Source organism: Nycticebus coucang, chromosome 6, assembly GCF_027406575.1.
Source record: "Nycticebus coucang isolate mNycCou1 chromosome 6, mNycCou1.pri, whole genome shotgun sequence".
Classification (NCBI taxonomy): Eukaryota; Metazoa; Chordata; class Mammalia; order Primates; family Lorisidae; genus Nycticebus; species Nycticebus coucang.
The window spans coordinates 80,080,140-80,104,101 of NC_069785.1; the positions used below are offsets into that span (position 1 = coordinate 80,080,140).

The following is a 23,962-nucleotide window of genomic DNA, read 5'->3' on the forward strand; positions in this document are numbered from 1 at the left end:
AGGAATATACGGAGGTTTTTCTACCTCTTCAAATTTTCTACCTCTTAATAATTATGGATTGTTTCATTTTGCTTCCCATTTGTTCGTGGAAATGATATTTCTAAACTATAAACTACAGTGACCTGTTCAAGCATTTTGTCTGTATTAAATAGAGTCTTGCTCCAGGTCATGACCATGTCTAAGAAGAAAGGTAGTGTGGTTTTTGTTTTATTAGAGTAATTCACATAATGTCTATTTTGGCTTCCAGAAGCCAGCCAGAGCCAGGGAGTCAAGGAAGGCTTGTCCTCAAAGCCCTTTTGTGAGTAGCAGGAATAAAAGAAAAAGAGGAGCCAGAGAGGCCCTCAAAAATCGCCTCTTGTCCAGGCAGACCCTGAGATAATTAAGCTGACTAATTGATGGGGTGAGACTTTGAGTAAACACTCTGCCGTCTGCTGGTGGGCGGGCTTTGTGGTGGTGATTACCGCAGGCCTGCCTCTGCTCCGCTCTCCTTTGTGCCCTTAATCTTCTAATTTTTACCTAGGTTTTCTGAAAGACAATTTGGGTGTCAGAATTTGTGCTGTTAATCTTTGGAGTGGAAAAGCACTAGCTGATAACTTTTGTGCCAGGCTTGGTTTTTGAACAATGAACTTGTATTTCTTTGAATAAAAATTGAAATTGTGATCCTCTGCTAAAAAGGTTGATTTTAATTTAGGACCACTCCTCAATATGGGAATTGTTTACAAACTGTAATTCTTGGTCGCTTAAGCAAATTGCAACAGTTTGTAATAGAACTTTCAGAAATGCCTACTTCTTTGGCCTTTACTATTAGCGGTTTTCTATTCTTGACTCTGCAAGAAATAAAGAGAAAAAGATGGTTTCAAATCTCAGGGCAGCAACTCAGCTGCAGTCATTGGATGAAGCTGATGGAGTCCCCCTTAAGGCGCTGACTCCTTAGCACAACTAATAGGATCAGACCAGCAATGAGTAATTATAAACTGCAACCAACACAGCCGTTAACTTAATCAGCAACCCTTTACTGCTGGAACAGTGGTGAGAGGGCTGGGAGGTGGTGGACCCACAATAAAAAGTTTGCGATCTTTGCACCTTCTCTGAAAACAAAGAGGTGATTGGTTGGAGAAGACTATTCTAAATTCTAGAATATTTTTACACAAAAAGAAGTTTGGTATATGTATTTGTGTTTTTCACTTTTATATCCATAAACTACACTAACAAAATGTGTAGTTTTTGGAAACCTGTGTAGTGAAAAGAGTGATTGGTGATTTAGCCCTTTAATTATGCTGTTATAAATGATAGCTTCTCAAGTGTTTAAGGATACTTGAAAACCATTTGTTCAAGCAAAGGTAAACTTTAACTCAGCCTGCCTGCCTATTCATTCATCCATCGAACAAATATTTATGTTGCACTTGTTCTGTGCCAGGCCCAGTGCTGGGCTTGGGAGAAAGCAGAAATGACTCAGACATGGGTTGTGTCCTCAAAGACCTTGTAAGCGAGTAGGGAAAAGAAGATGCGTATATGGAGACCCTTTGCATGAGGCAGAGAGTGATAAAGAGGGTAGAAGGTGACAGAAGCACTTAGCATGCTGCCTGGTACATAATAAATGCTTAACAAATGTTGCCTGCTGTTACCATCATCGAATTGATGGAGTTCTGAGAAAGGAGAAGTCACTCTTCACTCTTAGTTTTAGGGGTTTGCTGTTTTCTTGAACAGCTAAAATTTAACCTGAGTCTTGAAAGACAGAAAGGATTGGAACGTGTAGAGTTGAGAAAAAGGTGAACCAAGAAAATAGCATAAGCAAAGACATTAAAGCAGGAAAATATGAAGGATGGATAGAGAACTGTAGCTGAAATTGAAAGGTATAATTATCTGGCAATTAAGTTTGCAAACTTGCCACCGTGCCCTTATGTTGGCAGCACTATACAAACAACTGCACAAGGTCATAAACTTGCTATGTCAGCGTCTCACAGCGGTGTCTTTGTCCATGTGTGGCAGTGTCCTGCCGAGAGGCGTCCACTATTGTTGCATGTTTTTGTGTGCCATTATGAAAATGTCAGAACTTGAATTAGAACAACAAACATTGATAAATTTCTTTTAAACTTGCCGAGAGTGGGAGTGAAATCAGGGACATGTTAGTCCAAGTTTATGGGGATAATGTCATGAAGAAAACAGCATTGTACAAATGAATTAAGCATTCTTCTGAGAAGAGAGAAATTGTCACTCATGAAGAGTGGTCAGGGCAGCCAGTATGACGTTGCAAAAATTTGTCAAACTGTGCATCAAAGTCGTCCGCTGACTGTGAGAAGCATAGCAAACCAAGTAAACATTGATAGAGAAAATGGAAGATGTTAACTGAAAATTTTAGCATGAGAAAGGTTTGTCCAAAAATGGTCCCAAATGAGCTCACCAATGAACAAAAGCAAAGGAGAGTTGAAGTTTGCCAACTTTTTTGAGAAATAAGATGATGTTTTGGGCAGTGTTATCCCTGGTGATGAAACATGGATGTACCAATACATCCCCAAAAGAAAGCATCAGAGTGTACAGTGGAAGTCAGCCAATTCGCCACATGAAAGGTCTGTCAGTACAAATCAAGAGTCAAAATGATGTTGCTCACCTTTTTTGATATCAGAGGGATTACTCATTATGAATTTGTACAACCTGGAGGAACAGTTAACCAAGTTACTATTTAGAAGTGCTAAAATGGCTGCCTGAAAAAGTTAGAGAACGAGCTACTCAGGAGGCTGAGGCAAGAGAATCACCTAAGCCCAAGAGCTGGAGGTTGCTGTGAGCTGTGTGACACAACAACACTCTACCAAGGGCGACAAAGTGAGGCTCTGTCTCTTAAAAAAAAAAAAAAAGGTACAGAAAATGACCTGAACTTTTCACTAATAACTCATAGCTCTTCCATCAGGGCAATGCACAAGTTCCTATAGCACTGTCTGTGAGGGAGTTTTACCCAATAACCAACTGTATTGGAAGACCCTCCTTCAGACCTTGTCCCATAGATAAATGAAATGTTGAAGGGAAGACATTTTGATGACTTTCAGAACATCAAGGGTAATATGACTACTTTGATGGCCATTCCAGAAAAAAGAGTTCCAAAATTGCTCTGAAGAGTGGACTAGGTGCTGGTTTTGGTGCATATCTTCCCAAGGGGAGTATTTCAAAGATGACTATAGTGATAGTCAGTGATGAAGTATGTAGCACTTTTTCACAAACTTAATTGTCAGACGTCATATATGATGGTAATTTTAATGTCTCCCAGATTGTTATGAGGTTCAAATGAGGTAATAAATGTAGAAAGACTTTGTGAACTATATAAAGATTTGCAGAGATGTGGTGGTGGCAGTAGTGTCATTAAATGCCTTTGAGTGAGGAATTGGTCTTGCCAAGAACCATATTTTGTAAGTATTAGTCAAGTGTCATATCAAGAACGTATTTGAGAGGAGGCAGAAAGTGAGAGGGCCGTTAACAGGTATCTAGGCAAGAGCCAAAGGGAGCAGAAAGAAGAGCATCTTGAAAAATCCTCTCCTAGAATCTCTTTTATGAATGGCATCACTAGTCTCTCGGGCATCAAGCTCCAAACCTCATCATCTGCCTCTTCTCTCCTCCCTGCACCCCAGATGTAATTTGGTGCCACATTCTGTTGACTGAAAGGAGCCTTGAAGTCACCAATCCAGTCTTTCATTCAGGTCTGAATCTTTTCAGTAACCCTGCCAGTCTCTATTAAATATCTTCAGCAACAGGAAACTTTTTACTTACAAAGGAGATTGTTCTGTCGCTGGTCTTTGAAGCTTAAAAGTCTCTCCTTATGCCAAACTAAAACTCCTCTCTTTCTGCTGCCTTAGTACCTCCTTGCTCCCTGGGAATGTCCAGACTAACAAAAACCCATGCTTCTCCCTGAATTCCCCTAGAGCCACCCGACCTAGTATCTTCCCTTGCTTTTCTTCCAGTTACTATGGCTCCACAACAAATGACCCTGAAACTTAGTGGCATCTATTAATCTCTTGATTTTGTGGGTCAGGAATTCTGTCAAGGTACAGAGAGGATGGATTATCTTTGTTCCACAGTGTCTGGGCCCTCATTTAGAAGGCTTGAGGGGTAGAGTTGCACTTATCCAAGTGTTTGCTCACACATGTCTGTAGTTGATGCTTGCTGTTAGCTGGGAGCCTCTTCCTCATGGGCTTCCTCACAGCATGTGGGCTGGGTTCCAAGAACAACCATTCTGGCAGTGAGAACAGGCAGAAACCATACCTCCTTTTGTGACTTAGCCTCAGAAGGAACACAGCGTTACTTGCACTGCACTCTATTCACAAGGCAGTCAAGCAGTCTCTTCTAGCTTCAAAAGGAGGAGAAATAGACTGTGCCTCTTGATGAGAAACATGAAGGTTCTAGAAGAGTATGTGAGACCAGAAATATCACTGTGGTTATATTTTAAAAATATAATCTAGGGGGCGGCACCTGTGGCTCAGTGAGTAGGGCGCCAGCCGCATATACTGAGGGTGGCAGATTCAAACCCGGCCCCGGCCAAACTGCAACAAAAAAATAGCCGGGCGTTGTGGCAGGCGCCTGTGATCCCAGCTACTAGGGAAGCTGAGGCAAGAGAATCACCTAAGCCCAAGAGCTGGAGGTTGCTGTGAGCTGTGATGCCACGTCACTCTACTAAGGGTGACAAAGTGAGACTCTGTCTCAAAAAATAATAATAATAAATAATAATAGAAATATAATCTACCAACTCAGCACCTGTAGCTCAGTGGCTGGGGTGCCAGCCACATACACCAGAGCTGGCAGGTTCGAATTCAGCCTAGGCCTGCCAAACAACAATGACAACTACAACCAAAAAATAGCCGGGCATTATGGCGGGCACCTGTAGTCCCAGCTACTTGGGAGGCTGAGTCAAGAGAATTGCTTAAGCCCAAGAGTTTGAGGTTGCTATGAGCTTGACGCCACAGCTCTCTATTGAGGGTGACATAGTGAGACTCTGTCTCAAAAAAAAAAAAGGAAAAATATAATGAGTTCCCCATCTCCTGTTCCCAACTATCTACTAGTCTCTCTGCAGACTCTTTTATTTGGTACTGTCAGGCTACTCCTAAATCTTTTATTGTCATCAGTCCATGGATAAAAGGCCTGCTGGTATTGGGAGGTAGGCAATGAAATGAATATAACAGGACAGGGCAAGTAGAATTAAGGTAAGTAATACTTGCTGAGCACCTTGTATGTGCCCTGGGCAGAGTGTTCCATGTGGCTGTCTCCCCACATGCACCCGGCCGTCCTGCTCACACAGTCCAAGGAGTGGTCTCAGAAAGGAGCAACTATCCTTATCCTTCAGATCAAACAGAAGCAGGAACTTCTAGGCAGCCTCTGTACTCACAGAGTGAGTGACTCTTTATGCTAGCAGTCACTAGCATAAAGACTTCTAAAAGATCCGTTCCAACTCGCAGGAAATGCTAGTTGATTCAGGGACAGAAAGATGAGTACTTCAGCTGGTGCAGTTCCCACTGAGTGCTTACCACGTGCTAGGCATATCGCCAGAGAAAAGGAACTGACTGGGACCCAGCCCACAGGGCCAGATTTAGGGGTAGTATCTACTGGTCACCACTCTCTTAGGGGCTGGGGATGATTCAGGAAGACCATCAATGCATGGACGGTCTCACGAGGCTTAGGGAGCAGAGTGTGTCTGGGGGCACCTGCACACGGGGGAGAGGATCCCCAAGGGATCCCACAGGTAGGGTTGTGTTAAGTGAGTTCAATTCCTGCTCTCTCCATTCTGTGATCCTTGGCAAGTGTTTAGCATGTCAAAACCTATTTTCTTACATTAAAAAAGTGAATTTGATAATTATCCCTCAGAGGGTTGGACAAGGCAGGAGCAAGTGGGTACTAACACACCTGTCACTCTGACCTCCTGCCTAAGGTGCTGTTTTTATGTATACATCTATGTATCATATCCCACCTTGTTCCAAAAAGATTCACAATAGCTTACAGAAGTATGTACATTTTTTATTTTCTTGTAAAATGATAAAATTAGAACAAAAGAAAATAGGTAGGAAAAAGTAAATCAGACCAGAGCAGGTAAGGTCGAGGCACAAACCATATTCACAAGTCCTGATTAACATTTCCTCTTGGAAATCCTGCTGGCAGTTTCTACCAGAAACTTCTATTTCATACGTTGAGTCCTGAGCTCACTGGCTTTCAACCAGGTTGGCTGCCTTTCCTGACTACCTCATTCTGCTCAAGATTCCAACCATCTGACCACATTTTAAGACCCAAACTTTAGTGTTCTTTGACTTCTCTCTCCCAGAATCCAATCTGGTCCTGTCTGATTCAGCCAAGGTATGTTTGCCACAGAAACATGGAATGGAACATACTTTTTATACCTCCTGCTGGATACACGGTATTTGTCTATTTCCAGCTCATTAGTTCTCTTGCCCCATGTACATAGTTTTTAAAAGATTTTCCTAGGGAAAGAAACTAATTATCCAGAAGCATCTCTTTAGGCACCTAGCACCTGAAACAAAACAAAGTAAGAATTTAAGAAATTGCTATTAATTGGCAGAGCTAGCAAATACCAGTGTGTATCATTGGTCCTGTGCCAGGACCCCATTTCCTGGGCCTGCTCTTAACACAGGAAAAAGGACTGCCTATGTCTCATGTCTGTCTTTCTCTATGGAGATACTCAAGGTCCTCATTTCTTTGGCATGCCTTGCGAAGGTCAATTTTCCCTTCCTTTCTTCCATTTCTTTGGCAAATACTTTACTCATTGCTGTTTTTTGAGTATGTGCTGGATGCCAGGTACTTGTCAAGGTATAACAAGACAACACTTTTACAGAGCTTAACAGGAAAAAAAAAAAAAAAAACAATAAACTAACAAACAAGTAAGATAATTTTAGCTAGTGCCAAGCAACATGAGAAAATAAAGCACAGTGACATAGCAGAGGGACCTGGGCAGGGGCTCTGTAGCTGGGGTGGTCAGGGAAGGCCTCTCTGGGAGGAACCCACTGTGTAAAGATCCCAGGGGGCAGTGCTCTAGCTGAGAAGAGTGGCAAGGCTCTGAGGTGGGTATGTGACAAACAGGAGGTGACATCCTAGAGAGGGAGGCACAAGGGAAAAAGGGGAGGAGATGGAGTCAGGGAAGCAAGGGCCGGGAGGTGAGGACAGAAACATTGGAGATGCGAGTTCTACTGTAAGCGTGATAGGACAACGGAAGAGTGACTCAAGAAGTAAAAAAATGATCTGTTTACTCTGTGAATAATGGAGCAGAGAGGCAAGGATGTACACCAGAAAGATTATTTAGGAGGATACTGGACCCCGGTGCTGGACTCAGTACTCCCAAGTAGTTGCACAGTGCAACGGAGTAAGACTAACTCCCTCGCTGTATGAATCATGCTCCTGTTAGCATCATCAGGTGGCCCCTAGTATAACAGGTTTTTTCCTCCCCGTTACTCAGCCAGCAGAAGCAATTACCTTTTTTTTTTTTTTCCTTTTTTTTTATTGTTGGGGATTCATTGAGGGTACAATAAGCCAGTTACACTGATTGCAATTGTTAGGTAAAGTCCCTCTTGCAATCTGGCGTGGATGTGGAGAGAAGGGAACACTTTTACACTGCTGGTGGGACTGCAAACTAGTACAACCTTTCTGGAAGGAAGTATGCAGAAGCAATTACCTTTACTTGGCAACACAGCATACCTGTGGCAGAGCCCCTTCAAGCTACTCCCAAATTCTAAAGTTAAGAGAGACCCGAAGTGTCAGCTAGACTAGCCTAAACAGTTTGTCAGCGCAGGGCCCTTTGCTCTTTACAATCTGAGAATGGCATTGGTGAGGTATTGCATCCTTCCCCATCCTGGAAGAAGTGGAAAATCCCATCCACTAAAGGGACAGAAGGCACTCAAAACTCAGCTGGACATGAGGCTGGGTGAGGTCTAGAAAGGTCTGAAGCTCCCATCTGAGAGGCAGTACCTGACAACCCCAGCCTGCAGTTCCCAAGTCCAGGAGCGTCTCCCTCCGTTAGTCCCCAGAGCCACCTGCCTTCTCGCCTCACAGCTCCTCCCTGCCCTTTCATCTGTTCACCTTTAGTTTTCCCAAGACTGTCCTGAGCCTGTTACCTCTTTACTCTCCTGTCTTGGGTTTCCATTCAGAACTTTGCCAGAACCCAGAGTTTGCTCTTAGCGGCCTCACCCTCCACCCTCCATTCCCACCGGCGTCTTCCTGTCTTGCTCTTTCTCCTCCAGGTTGTTGATCCCAAACAGCAAGAATGTCCATGCTGCTTTCCTCACCTATCACGTCCCCTCTCAAGAAGGTTCCTTTCTCAAAACTTCCTCTTTGGGTTCAACTGAAACTCATAATCAAGTCATGGGAAATTTTCTGAGGAATCTGAGCCTACCTCATGATCTCACTTTCTGATCATCCCCGTGTTTTTCCTCTGCTCTGTCCAGGTGTCCTGACTATCTTGTAGAGCTGACACATACAGGCATTCCACCATGACTTCCTCTTGCTCACACCTCTCCCCTGGCTTCCCCATTTCCTTCAACAGAGCTTACAACCTATTTTCTAAATCTACTGTATATGTGTTACATATAACATGAAGGCTTGGGCGGCAGGGGAGCATGCTTTGTATGTTTGTGGAGAAAGCACAGAGATGATAACCTTCAGAATAGATTTACATCTGTTACCACTTCTTAGACATCACCCAGCCTCATGCCCAGCTAAGTTTTGAGTACCCTCCGCCCCTGCAGTGGATGGGATTCTCCACCTCTTCAGGATGAGAAAGCATGTAACACTTCGCCAAATAGCCCATTTCACTTTTGGGTGTTCTCATTATTAGAAAATTTTCTATAGGCTTATCTAATATCTGCTTCCTGGTAACATATCCCCCCCCCCCCCGGGATCATAAATAGCAAATGAAACACTTCTTCAGTTTGAAAACATCGTCAGGTCCTTCAGCAATGAGCTAAATCTCCCAATTCCTTCAAAGCTTCCTCCACTAATAATTGTTTGCTTTTATCATATAAATTACTTCCCTGGGGAACTTTCTGTCCTGGATTAGTGCAGCGCCTGGAGCTAGACCCAGTACTTCCAAATAGTACTGGGTCAAACAGGACATCAGAGCCAGGACCAACCCTTCCTCACTGTACAAATGGTGCTCTTGTTAGTCAACATTGAACTACTTTCCCAGTCAAGCACTGCTCTTTCCCGGTAGGCAACTAATCTGCAAAGTCTTTGGGTTTTCCCACATACTGTTAACAATCGTATTCTGTTCCCTGTCACTCACCCTCTTCCCATCCTAAACACATAGAGTTAGTTTTTATAATCTAACAATAGAACTTAGGGGTCATATCTATATATTTCATCTTGTTTTTAGTCCTCATTTATTTTTTGGTGAGCTTTTGTTGTTGATTATTTTCTCCTCGAAACTATTTTCATTTTGCCCCTAGGACACCATACTCTCCCAATTTTCCTCTTATTATTTTTCAGTTTCCTTTGCTGAGAAGAAACTTCTTCTCATCTCCCATCTTCTTCCATCTCCCATCTTCTTCCATCTAAACATTGGAGTATCCCAAGGCTCAAACCTCAGACTATTACCTATATTTACTCACTAGAATGAGCTTCTTATTTTAAATACCATCTATGCCTTGATAACTCTCAAATAGCTCAAGCCCAAACCGTTCCTGTGAATTCAGGCTTCTTATTCAGTCATTCAACAAATATTTATTGAATAGATATTATGGGTTATACACTGTTCTAAGCCCTGGAGATATATCTGTGAAACAAAAGAGACAAAAATCCCTACAGTTGGGAAGTGTATTTTATGCAATTTACAATCCAGTATCTCCACTTTGACATTTAATGGGCATCTCAAATTTAATGAGTTCAAAACTGAATTCCTGCTTTTCTTCCCCAGACGTGCTTTCCCCATGTCCTACCCCATTTTTATACATAGCAGCCACATTCTTCCAATTATTCAAGCCCAAAACCATTGGGCCATTTTTTCACTCTTCTTTCTCACACCCACATCCAATCTATCAAGAAATCCTGTGGGCTTTCCCTTCTGATTATTTTCAGAATCCAGCCACTTTTTACCACATCCATGGCAACCATCCTGGTTCATCCACCATCATCTCTCACCTGGGTGATTAAAACAGCCTCCCAGGTGGTCTCTCTGCTTCTGCCTTGACTCTTCTAAAAATTTTTCAGCCCACTAACTATAATAATCACTTTTTAATCCTAAGTCAAGAGTCCATCACTTCTGCACTCAAAAACATTTCAGGGGCTTCCGATCTGAACAGCAAATGCCTTCTGATGTCTTTATTATGATGGTCTCCAAAGCTCTGCCCCATCTCCTCTCTGACCTCATCTCCTGTTACTCTTACGCTTTCTCAGCCCGCTCTAGCCACACTTTAAGCTTTGGGATTTGCTGCTTCTCTACCTGAAACACCCTCCCCATAGACATCTGCATGACTTTCTTTCTCATTTTTTGTAGAAGTCTGCTTAAATAATCCTTTAGGAAAGGGTTCCCCAAGAACCTTCTATAAAGTAGCATCACACATACTTCTTCATTTCCAAGGGATGTCCTCTGCTCCTCTTAGCACTGATCACACCTGACATTTTATATTGCATATTATATATTCATTGATATTTTTCTTATGTCTTGCAGCACTAAAATGGAAGCTTTAGGAGGAAAAAAAATCATAGATTTTGTTGCTAGATACCAGTGCTAGAATAGTGCTTGCCACTTGTAGGCCCTCAATAAATATTTGTTGAACGCATAAATCGTGAATGAACAGGCCCACTGTGATAGACAGAATAATGCCCTCTAATGAGACCTATATCCTAATCCCCAGAACCTGTGAATATTACCTCACATGGCACAAGAGCTTTGTAGATACGATTAAGTTAAGTATTTGAGATGAAAAGATTATCCTGGATTATTCAGGTGGGCCCAATGTAATCACAAGGTTCGTCATAAGCAAAAAAGGAAAGCAGAAAGTCAGTGTTAGGGAGAGATTTTGAAGATGCTGTGTTGCTGGGCTTTGAAGGTGGAGTGAGGCGGGCACAACCCAAGGAATTCAGGCTAGAACAGTGGTTCTCAACCTGTGGGTCACGACCCCTTTGGACTGTATTAAAAGGTTGCAGCATTAGGAAGGTTGAGAACCACTGCTCTAGAAGCTGGAAAAGGTAAGGAAACAGATTCTTCTGTAGAGCCTCCAGAAGGAACACAACTCTTATTTGCAGATAGCCCAGTGAGATCTACTTTGGATTTCTGGTCTCCAGAACTGTAAGATAATTTCAGTTTTTTAAGTCACTAACTTACAGTAAGTTGTTCTAGCAGCAACCGAACACTGATCCGCCCACCTACCCCTAACTAGACTGTAACCTCCTGCAAAACAGGGACTTGGTCTTCCTGGGCCTTGAATATCACCAGTGCTCTTTGTTCCTGCAGCCCAGGAACAAAGGAACTTCAGCTTTTTAAACAGAGCACCTGAAAGAGAGTCCTGCCTCTTCGTACTCACCATAAAGCCTGATGAATGATGCCAGCCCTGGACGCAGACTGGCTGACCTGGAATATCCCAGGACATGAGAGCTGAAAGCGGGAATACTGCTGAGAAATAAGTCACCTTTCCCCCATGAAGTTTTCCTCCATTATGGGAGACACAGTAACTTAACCCCTGCAGCATCCAACCCTGCAGACCTTTGAGTATAAGTCTTTCAGTTCAGTGAGTAAAAGTGGATGTTCTGGCCGGGCACTGTGGCTCACTCATATAATCCTAGCACTCTAGGAGGCCAAAGTGAGAAGATTGCTTGCGCTCAGGAGTTTGAGACTCTGCCTCTACTAAAAAGAGAAAAACTAGCTGGGCATTGTGGCGGGCACCTGTAGTCCCTCCTACTTGGGAGGCTGAGGCAGGAGGCTCGCTTGAGCTGAGGAGTGTGAGATTGTAGTGAGCTATAATGATGCCACAGCACTCTATCAAGGGTGACAGAGTGAGACTCTTCCTCAAAAAATAAATAAATGAAATTGGACGTTCTCATATGATGCCTCAGGGATCCGAGAAATGATGGCATGAACAAAACCAAACTCCAAGAAGCTAGGAGAATAATCTAGATCACCAACACTGAAGGAAATCAGAGTGAAGGTTATCAAGCCAAAAATCTGGAGACTAGGAAGTGAGAACAAACAAAGCAGAAACAAACAGGGACAAAGGCATACTAGAGTATGAAAGTACCACAGCTGCTTTTTTAGGCCAGCCAAGGCCTGGTGTGAAGTGGTTTTTAATACCAAAAATGGGGTGGGCACCTCTTCATTCAAGCCTACACAGAACCCTGCTGGTTGCCCCACTGTACTCTCCTTTAAGGCAAAGTAGAATTTTCAGGACTTTACAAGAATATTGATGGCCCAGTTTTAGTTTTTCCTTACTGAATCTAGCTATTAAGAAACAAAAATGAATATCCCACTAAGATCTCTAGTCCTGGAGACCAGACAAAAAACACCTTAAAATATGGTAAAATTAATAAGCTCTCAGAGTACAGTATACAAAATTTCAGATCTAGTTTTTCACATCTTCCCTGTGTTTTTTGAAGAAAACTTTATAACCCATGCCTGATATGAATAAGGCCTTTTACTTTTTTATTATAAACATTTAGGTTTAAAGTGATTATAACTGACAGTTAAGACCAACAGGAGCCAGTGGCCTGTTCATGGACAAATTATCTGTACTTTAGGCTAAATCAAAAGTAAACATTCTCTAAAGTCCCTTCAGGTCTGCATTAGTCCCGTGGAAGCCAACTGTGGCTGACGGACGCTCTCCCCTGCCCCAATGTACTCTTCGGGTTCACTTTAAAGTGAACAGTGTTTTCCACACAGCAGTGTTATGTGCATTCTGAACCATTTCCACATCTGAGTTCTGTAATGCTTACTTGGTTGATTTACTTCAGTCAACATTTTTATTTCATTAGGAGAATATTTGCAGAAGACTGGGACATATTGTTGTATAATCTGTAAGATTAGTGTTTTCCTAAACAGTGGTGCAGGGGAGGGTTCTGTGTTGACCTTCATTTACTTTTTTTTTTTTTTTTAGATCATTTGCATGTATTCTTTGAAAAAGGAAATAGCAATGGACTCATGTCATTTAATAAATGCTCAGAAAGATTAAGTGTTACAAAATGTTTTAAATAATTAGGCTGTATTCGTGAATATCTGCATTAGACTATACTGATAATCAATTTAAAAGCAACACAAGTAGTAAGGGGGAAGGCAGCATTTTGAATCACAGAGCAGTAAAACTGTTGTCACCAGCACTAATGTCACTCATCCCCAAGGTTCTTAAAACCTATTAGAAATGAGCTTTAGGGAGAAATGTCTTCTGACTTGTCATTGGTTCTAAAAGGCCGTCAGTGTTAAACAAACACAGGCCCCTTTTTAGAATCTATGTAATAGACTCAGACACATTAATCTCTACTCACGTCTCTAGTCAGGGTCTGACCCCTAACTCTTTTAGTTTTAATGGAAGGAAGAAAGGGCCCTCTGACATTAGCTAAGAGAAGTTTATGTAAAGGTTCAGATGTACCTGTAAGCAAATAAATATCCTTTCTTAAACTTTTGTTTTTATTGAGCCTATAAGACAAAAACATCTTTCCACAATGACACAAGACCGTGTTACAGTCTCTAGGTACTTGAACAGTGTTCAATATCACAAAATTTGATTTAAGAGAAGACATAGAGAAAAAAGAGGTCACCTCCTGTTTGGCCTAGATATTTTTCTCCTTGGAGAAAGCGTTGACCTTAATGAAGTCAAAAGCTCTGGATAGTAGCACTGTTTTTGCCACTAACAAATTTGTACGACCTAAAACATCTCACCTTATCTGTGGAGGTCCCAGTTGTTTCATGTATACAATGAGGAGAATGAGACCTTCTCTCCCAAGTAGGAAAAACTGTAATAAGAATGAGAGAAGGTACAAGATGCAAATGCACTCAGCAGATCCTGCCCTCAATACGCTGACAGTGCTTCTTTCCTAAGGAGAGACAATGTATGTAAGCATGTCTTATCGCATGGTTGTGTTCGTAGCAATATCAGAAATCGTGCACATTCAGGAAGTGTTTACACATGGTCATGAATAAAATTCTACTTTGATGCAACTAGAAAATTAAAGTGAATAAGTGATCCCTTTGGAAAAAATAAGTTATAAATTAGGAAAACTGGACAAGATACTAGAAACTTGCCTTCCAGCACCTCCCAATTCTTATTTAATTAGTGGCGTCTCTTGGATGCTTCTGGCCAAGACAGTGAGGTTGGCATAGACAGATCTTCAGCATCTCTCTCCCATCCCAAGTTCCAGCTGGAAGAAACAGCAAATGACAACAAATCCCCACCAAGGAAAATAGAAAGCTTACATTAGTGTTAAAAACTAGAGAAGGGTATTATCCCATGCCAGAAACATAAACACATTCCGCTCAATATTGTACAGATCGTACCAGATTAAAGGAACCTGTGGAGGAAGCTTTTTCCTGAGAAAAAGGTGGGTCCCATGAAGAAAGGCCACAGTCTCACTTAGAACATCACAGAGACCTGAGAGTCTGTGCGGTGTTTAGAGCAAATGGCCACAGTAACTCCAGACCAAACATCTTCTCAGAGTCAGGCCTGTGAAAGAAAAAGGACTTCTTCCCAAGCGTCTGAGCAAAAGCATCTCCTTCCATTTCACTCGCTCTGATTGTGATATGTGCCATTCTGGAATCTTGCTGAATAGCCAGAGAAATAAAATGTGTATCTTAGACCTGCGCCCACCTGAAGCACACTAACCTATTTCTAGGAAAAGAAGGCTTAATGAATGCTTGGCAGCCGTGTGTACTCTGGGTTACCAGATACTCTGTACAAATACTCTGTACTCTGCGCACTCTGGGTCACCAGATACTCTGTACAAATACTCTGTACTCTGCGCACTCTGGGTCACCAGATGTTTCATGTACGTGCAAGTTCAGGAATGAGGTTGATTTAGCGAAGCCTCACTGCTTTACTGTTGAGTTGAGGAATTCATTTGCCACTGCCCTTGTCTCTTTGTGCTTACTCCCGACATTACCTGCCACAGTTGCTAGGCCGACTTCAGGATGATTTGTTATCAGCCCAATCCAGCTCTTGCTTGTTCTTGAGAGTCTGGGCCCCACAGCCTTTCCTGCCATTACTCCTCAATGTTGGATCAGTGCTTCCAAAAGCAGTTGAAGGGCCGCCCTGTCACAGTGTACCAACACATTACTGGGTTTTTGAGGCTTCATGCTTTCCCAGTAGCTATATCTCCTAATAAGATTCCCTTTGCATATCCAGAAAGGAAGCTACAGTGGTTTTGACCTCTTGTGTTCCAAGAGCTCTTGCAGGCTGCCCAGTCTGCCCAGATGCAGGCACTAAACAAAGTGGGCTCCTTCACCTCCACAGTGTGGGAAGGTGGTGGCAGCCTCAGCATTGGCTGCAGAGCGCTTGGTCGCACTGCAGAAGAAAAGGGAAGCCACATCACACTTGGTATAGACAGATGGCTGCATTTATTCCTGAGGTTTTTGGTTACCTTATTATAGAACTCAGATGTTTTGTTTTTAACAGTCTGCTTCTCTTTTTCCATTTGACCTATAAAAATGCTAACATCCTTTAAGTAGATTTCTCTCAGAGAATTGAATGTCTCTTTGCCAGGTCACACGGCATATTTGACAGTGACCGTCAGGATCCCACAGGGCTGACAGCTGCCCTTCAGGCCACAGACCTGGCTGGGGTCCTCCACACACTCTACTGCGTCCTCTTCCATGGCCCCGCCTCGGACCCCAGCGCTGCCAGCCCCAAGGAGAGCTACACCCAGAACACCGTCCAAGTGGCCATTCAAAGTTTGCGCTTCTTCAACAGTTTTGCAGCTCTGGATCTGCCTGCTTTTCAGGTACCACGCTTGACTTGTGTTGATGTCAACCAACCAAGAGTTAATGTTTAGGTATAGAGATGACAGGTTTTTCTTCTGGACTGGGGCCTACGATTTATGAAGCTGCTGTCTTCTGGGAACTGTATTAGATGCTCTTCATGTGCTTTCTCCTTTACTCTCATGATTACCATGCAAAATATTACTATACCCATTTTACAGATGGAGAAGCTGGGAGTTAAGTAATTTGCCCATAGTTAAACATTGCTGAGTGAGGGCTAGTACACCCTGACTCACTGACCCCAAAGCCTATGCTTGACCTATGCCACACTGTCCCTTATAAATCTTCTGTCTTGGATTCTTTACATAAAGGCATTATCATCTCATCAGTGTTTAAATATTAAGGAAAGTAATGGTTTCTTATATAAACAAAGCCAAAATTAGATAAATTGTTTTGATGGATATTACTTTCTATGGATAATTTAACTGATTTGTGTCCAGTGTAAAGTACATGTATAGTTAAATGTGTAAACCCCTATAAATTACATTTTTATAGCTAAAGAAAAAAATTGCTTTATGCTATAATACCAGACTGTCAGCTTAGAAACAGATTTTTTTTTTCGTGTAGGAAATTTAATTTTCAAAAACACTGAACCTTTGGAACAGAGCAAGCCCCAAGGAGTAGACTTTCTCTTTCAGTTTATTAATTGTCAAGTGATTTCATTAAAAAGGGAACAAACTTGGCAGATGATGAACCCATAATTTAGATGAATTGCTTTGCTCAGAGGGAAAAAGGTTACAGAGATACAAATGTATGAAAATAATCATCTCTGCCACTCTGAGATGGAAGAAACACTTCTGTTTTGTAGCTGATGACAAGTGCGCAGTCCTTTAATTGATGTCTTCCTCTCATTCTTTTCACAAAAGGAAATTAATAAGTTCTATCATTGGATCTAATATCTTTCAACTTCACAGAGTTAGTTTATCCATCAATAAGAACAGAAATCCCTTCCCTAGGGTTAATGCTTTTCTGTTTCCAAATCAGCTGAACTAGCTATCAAGTAAGAGCAGTGCTGGGAATTTACAGCCACACCTAAAACGGGAGATATCTGCTCCAGAAAATAATGGATCTTGCCTCGGGGTTGAATATATCATCTGTGTTTTACAAAGACCTAAGCCCATTGTTTTCTATCTGGAAACAGCTTGGAAATCAAGGGACCCTAATTTTAATGTGTTCAGTATATGGAGTCTAGCAGTCTGCCCAGCAAGGATCAGCAAGGTCCAAATGAAGTGTTTCCTTTGTTTCCAGAGTTTATGAAAAAGCAAGTGTCTCAAAAGTGACTCTTAACTTCCAGTTTCCTGGGTCTTCTGACTAGGATTTTTACTTCTGCGGGGTACTCCACATCTAGGTTAAGTCAGCCATTGTCAGTCACTTTGGGGATCAAGGGGCCCAGCTTCCCGCTCCCTCCCTCCTCCTGTGAGCTTGTGGCCATCACAGCCTCACTCATGAAGGAGCCCCACTGAACTTCAACCAGGCCTGCTCCCTAGTGCCTTTTAGGTACAGTAGCCAATAATGTTAGAAAAATCAAAAGCCTGTTTCTAGAACCTCATTCCCAACCAAAGTTAAAACCAAGTCATCCTCTCCAGGTCTGTGCCATGTGCCGCCTAAAACGCATCCCCTCCTTGAGCACTTTCAGGCTAGTTCAGGAGTGGTGGCTGTTCACAGAGTAGGATGCCCTGCTGTCAGGAGAAACGCCCTTCCTTGGCAATTCTCACCATCCCCAGTGCCTTTGCTGCTTAGTTCTCTCATCTCTCACGCAGCTCTACATTTCCTTCTTAATTCTTTGCTTCTTATTTTACCTCTGTTCTGCCTCTCTTATTCTAGTTGTGCTTTCCATGACTCTTTGTCATGCTCTCCCCAGCCACAGTTCCCAGGTACCTTTGCCCTTGACCAGAACATGAGCCCAGAAAGCCTGCAGAGGTCTTTCCCTCCCTCCTGGTCCTGGTTGCCATCTTTTTGGTTCCCAAGATCCAGCACATGTTTCTTTCTGACTCCTCATCGGCATGGGAGGGGACCCAAACACCCAGAATTTCTATCACTGGGGACCACAGTACACTTACCAATGATTAGCACATTGTTCCCAGTTACTTTTAGGCATTTAAAAACAAACAAACATAGCAGGGTAAACAAGCAACCATTGTATTATGATCAAGATTCTGCGAGTATAATTTGGACAGAGCTTACTACTCTGCTGCATGATGTCAGGGCTCCTGCTGAGAGCTGAAATTATCTGGAGGCTTCTTCATTCTCATGTTTGGTGGCTGCAATGACTCACGGACAAGATTCACATGGAACTCTTGGCCAGAGCAACTGTATACTGCTTCTCCTTGTGAGTTGGTCTCATCAAAACATGGTGTCTGGTTTCTGAGTGGGAGTGTCCTAAAAGGAAGCTTCCAGAAAGCAAGTATTCCAAGAGAACCAGAAGCTACAGGGCTTTTTATGACCTCAGAAGTCACATAGTTACGTATCAAGATACCAAGCATACTTTATTGATTGAATTAGTCATAATCCTCCAGATTCAAGGGGAGGGAGACATAGACCCCAGCAGCTGAGACATCACGTCTGTCCACACAGATGCTGTTACTGTAGAGGAACATGGTCAAGTGCACGAGGACTGTCTGGAGAGTATCCAGCCACTGTTAGTACTATTGTCCATAGTACATGGCTGGATACTTTCTGGACAGCCCTGTATAATGCACGAGTAAATTAAATACACAGAGTTTGCACACTGTATAGCAGTTGAGTGAGTTCTGGAGAAAAGTGCTATTTTTATGACATATGGTCAGAGAAACTCATGATCTAGTTCATCAAAACAACTTATGTATCAAAAGTAAGATTTGAGGAATCACATACGTAAAGGACAAGAAAGTAGGAAGGTGTACATCTAGGTCGGACCTCAGGGAAATGAGAAATAATGTCTGAATCGCCTGGGAGGCTCAAAGGAACTGATGAAGAAAACCGAAATGAGGCACATGGCTTGACCTGCTGAAGAGTTAGCCAGATGGTGTAGACAGGTCAGTGGCCTGGGTTCTACAGCACAAGAGTACAGAGCTGGTATGGGGAGCTATCCACATCAGACCCCCGGCTCTGGCACACTGCCCTGACTTTGAGCCATCACACTGCCACTTCAAGTTATATGACCTTGAACCCTTATAGTCAAGTCATATAACTTGAACCTCAAGTCATATAACTTGAACCCTTAGACTAGTTTCCTGATCTGTAGGATAGGATTAAAAACAGCTACCCGACAAGACTGCACGTAGTATAAAGATGCCGTGCTAGTGAGCACATAGTAGGCCTCCAGAAATGTGAACTGACTGAGTTTCTGAAAATGATGAATTTACCCAAACCATCTTGCATATGCTGAGCCAGGGAGTTGGGAACTGGATACAGCATCCCCAATGTTCCCCCACATTTCTTCAAAGCCACAAACCTGTGCGCTTGCTTTGGGCAAGAACCCATCTTGTAATAGTAACAAAAGGTTATCCATTAGACTACTTTCTTCACTGGTTCCATTTCATTGTATACTAATAAGGCTGTCAAAATGTTTTCTCCCTTCAGCAAAGAGTCTGATTTCACTCTGAATTCATATTGGCACAGATGGCCTTGAGATCAGGGATACTGTATATTGTGTACACTTTGACAGTTTTTACAATTGAAGGTGGTCTCAAGAAACAAATCAATGTACTGACTTGGCAATTAATTCTAGCTAAAAAGGAAATATAGTTTCCTTGAAAAATTGGTTTAATTTTTATATTCAAACTTAACATGCCCTTTGACCTGCTCTTAGCAGTGAAGGTTAAACAGAGGTCACTGGGTCATAGCATGCTGGACTCAACTAATTAAATAAGGGCTGAGCTGAGAAGGTGTCATTATTTGATTTAAAGGAGGAAAGCTCTCCTGAAGTCTCTTTGGGGATTGAAAAACATTTTTTTGTTTCAGGGCTATGAAACAGAAAGCACTCTTAAAATTTAGCAGTAATTTTGTTTCCGTAGTACTCACTGAAAGGACTCTGTGTCATCCACTATTAGGTAAAATAAATTCTCTGAAACCTCCAAGCTGCAACGTATCAGACCTGGTTCAAGCCCACCAAGACTTCAAGTCAAGAGCAGAGTTTAAAATGCTGCCTTTCCCACAGGCCGGCAGTGGTGCTTCATTCCAGAGTGGGCTGCCAGTGTATTCTGTGGGCTTCGTCTGTCCCCTTTGCCCTCCTGTCGCTCTGTCTGCTTGACATGTTTATTAAATAGAAGCTTCAGGCTGCACAGACAGACTCAGACACTCCTCCTGGGTCGCCCACCACCAACAGCCCCTTGCTTGTCTAGAGAAAGGATTCCAGAAGCTTCATACTGAGGGGCTTCATAGTTTAGGGGAATATTTTGTTAGGTTTTTTTTTTTTTAACATTCTTTTGGGAGTCTGTGGTTTATAGAAGTGTTTACTTGAATAATACTTAGTTGTTATTTATATTTCTTTTCTGTTTGAACATAAGTAATTAGAAATATTTGTCTCTGTGTACAAGAAAACATTTTCTCCTTCAAAAAAAACAAGTATTAGTAAGTTAGCAAAGTGGTAGATTTACAGGTGAGTTTTAATAGTTTTATACTCTTCCAAATTTTCTGTAGTAAGAATATTTGTATAATAACAAAAATGAACTATTAAAAATGGAGGCAAGGCACAAGGACTAAAGTCTGTAATCCTAGCACTGTGGGAGGCCAAGGCTGGAGGATTGCTTGAGGCTTGGACTTTGAAGTTGCAGTGAATTGTGATGAGGTCACTGCACTCTAGCCTGGGGAACAAAGCAAGACTCTGTCTGGGAGGGGGAGGGCGGGGAGGAATAAACAACTATTGCTTTAGGTAGATAATATCTCGATCCATATAGTGTAGGCATTTGGTCTGCTGTGCTCAATTTTCTGTCCCTTTTCAAGTTAAACATTGTGCTTATTCTCATTTATTAGAGTAAGAACCCCTAAACTCAGTTGTTAAACACAGTACTGTAGAAATGTCACATGTTTTCCAGCACCGTGCCAGAAAGGGCACCGGCCCGTCTTTGTGATTTGGAGCCCTGGGTCTCCCTGGGCTGGGGAGTTCTAACTGCTCCTTGTCTCTGTCAGTCTATTGTAGGGGCAGAGGGCTTGTCCCTTGCATTCCGGCACATGGCCAGCTCCCTGCTAGGTCACTGCAGCCAAGTCTCCTGTGAAAGCCTCCTTCACGAGGTCATCGTCTGTGTGGGCTACTTCACGGTCAACCACCCAGATAACCAGGTAAGACGCCCTGGCAAGTTCCTTAGACTGCTTCCCCAGCGCTGAGAGTGTGAGGTCTAGCCTGCTGGAACGCATCTGCCCTGTGTGAAGCCCTTTAACCAGGCTCCAGGGATATGTCTCTAGCTTCTTCTCCCCAAAGAGATTTGATCAGCACTAGATGAGCACTAGGGCCTCCTCTTAGAGATGTAAAAATAAAATACTTTTAATAAAACATTCTTGAGCCACACAGAAGTATCGATTTGCTTACCACATAGATTTCTGATGCTGTAGCCGTCAGGGTTTTTGTGTTGATAAGGTGGATCTTTCACCTCGATCACTTTGCAGATAGTATTAGAGTCTGGTGTTCTACAAAACTGTTCTTAGCTCCTGGCTTTTGCTAAGGCACTTACAGGCTTCTAGGTGGTGTTGGGTGAGAGGCTGAGGGAACAGGACTTGGCCTCTCCTCTCTGAGTCACTCAAGTAGTTTTGCTTTTGTAACTGCTTTATCTGACTTCCGGAGCAAGATCTACTGCTTCAAGAAGTTGGAAAATCTGTTATAGTTTGCAAAAATAATAGTAGTAATAATAAAATACCATATTTCTCTTTATTTTTTGTAACCAGAGTTATGGCATAACTAATGTATCAATAATAATTCCTGACAGCCTCATTTCTCTAACACCCCCACTCAGCAACCTTAATTGTATAGATTGTAGCTAAGAAAAAGGCCTCTGAAAAAACCCTTAACCCTCACTCTTAGCTTACTGATTTTTAGACAAATCCTACCAAGGATACTGACTAGGTTTATCAGCACGAGCAGACTAGACCAAGGCAGGAGGAGAGGAGATGGTTGTTGGGGGGCGAGTGTAAGAAGAGAAGCTGCCCTCTGAGCTGGGAGTGCGGCCTGACCAGGGAGACAGGAAGGCCCAGGAACACAGAAACCACAGCCATCTGGGTTCAGAAGCACACTCAGGGCTGCTCTCTATTTCCCAGATGATTGTTGATGCCGCTAATGCTGCCCTGAGTGCGCACAAAGTTGCGTTCCCTCTAAGAAGGGTGAGGAAGCAGCAGTCGCTTTAGAAAGATTCCATGGTTAAGATACAGAAAATCCAGAACCCCACCAGAAGACGCAAAGTATCAGACACAGCAAAGTTGCCCTTTTGCAGACTCTGTTGACAGTAGAGCGGATGGTGGCTTTCTCCCCTCCCACCACAGTAGCTCTCAGGCAATGTCCTTCCCCTCCAGCCACCTCCCAGTGGGGTGCTTTGTCCTTTCTGCTGTCCAGCCCCGGTAGGTTCAGGAGTCTCTTGCAAAATTCTCTGAGGGAAATCTTTCATGTGGATTTTTTTTTCTTCACATGCATCCATTCAACCTACTAAATTTCGTTTTATTTTCTTTTAAAAGTTTTCTTTATTTCTTGTATGAAAAATATTCCTTGTTCATTATGAAAAAGACAAGGCAAATGTAAAGAACAAAACGGAATCACAGTTACTCCAATCTCACCTGATCTCAGCCAGCTACTGTTAACATTTTGGCAGGTTTCCTTCCAGTCTCTTTTCTATGAGTCATTTTCTTAGCTGAGGTCATACTGTACAAACCCCTTGTCCTGCTCACTCAACGTTGTATCACAGGCACTCTTTGTGGAATTTTTTCATCACCTTGTCTCTGTCAGGCATGTTAGTATTTTTTAATGCATGAATGGCTTTATCTTGTATGGACATTCATGGTTTACCTAACAATTTCCTGTTGCATATTTAAATTGCTTACTATATATCATGACACTGTCTACAGCATTTGAAAGAGGTGAGTAATTTCTGTGTGTGGTAATATTTTGCAGTGTGTCCTTCTGTAGCAAAAAGTTGGGTTCTTTCAGTGCATCCCATGTCCGTGATGGTTTGAAGCTTTTTGCTTAAATTTACTGAACTCAGAATTTTGTGAGATTTCAGAGAGTTTTTCTGCAGACCCTGGATCACAGACTAATCTCACACTGCTGTTATCTCTGGGCTCACCGGAGTGGATGGGAATTGGAGTCCGGGGGCTTGGATTTGTAGGGGGCATTAAGACCTGACAGACCTGGTAAGAAAGTGATGACTGGACATGTAGGTGAGAAAAAAGCAGATGGAAACGGGCGGTGAGAGGAGGAAGGGGACCTGGAGTTCATCTCACTCGTCAGGGAAGATGAAGATGCGGTGGGGTTTGAGATCATTGCCAAGCGGTGAGCTCACTCTAAGGAAGAAATCAGAAAAGTGAAAAAAAGGGCGGCGCCTGTGGCTCAGTTGGTAAGGCGCTGGCCCCATATACCGAGGGTGGCGGGTTCAAACCCGGGCCCGGGCAAACTGCAACCAAAAAATAGCCGGGCGTTGTGGCGGGCGCCTGTAGTCCCAGCTACTCGGGAGGCTGAGGCAAGAGAATCGCTTAAGCCCAGGAGTTGGAGGTTGCTGTGAGCTGTGTGAGGCCACGGCACTCTACCCCGAGGGCCATAAAGTGAGACTCTGTCTCTACAAAAAAAAAAAAAAAGTGAAAAAAGCCCGACTTTGTGTTTCAGCACTTTGCCTCCTAGAAGGATTGAATACGAAACTTGACATCCACTTCTGATTTGGGGGAAGATCAGAGAAGTCAAGTTGAGCTCTGGGGCAGTTGCTGAAATGCAACAATCTATAAGAAAAGAATAATGATTTTTAAAAGTAGAGACAAAATAAGAAACTAACAGAAAAGATAGCAATCAGAAAAAGCAGAGACACTGTACCACGTGGCAATGGTTTCCGAGTATAATCCCTTACATTTGTGGGGTTCTTT

General features: G+C 42.7%; 1 protein-coding gene across 1 annotated transcript in view; it reads left to right on the forward strand.

Moving 5' to 3' along the window:
* The window catches only part of SCAPER (S-phase cyclin A associated protein in the ER), a 580,407-nt gene that overhangs the window by 527,964 nt on the left and 28,481 nt on the right, over positions 1 to 23,962 (forward strand). Inside the window, exons 28-29 of the mRNA XM_053594624.1 lie at positions 15,657 to 15,894; positions 21,041 to 21,190. Of these exons, the coding sequence (XP_053450599.1) occupies positions 15,657 to 15,894; positions 21,041 to 21,190 (388 nt within the window). The remainder of the gene's footprint in view (positions 1 to 15,656; positions 15,895 to 21,040; positions 21,191 to 23,962) is intronic.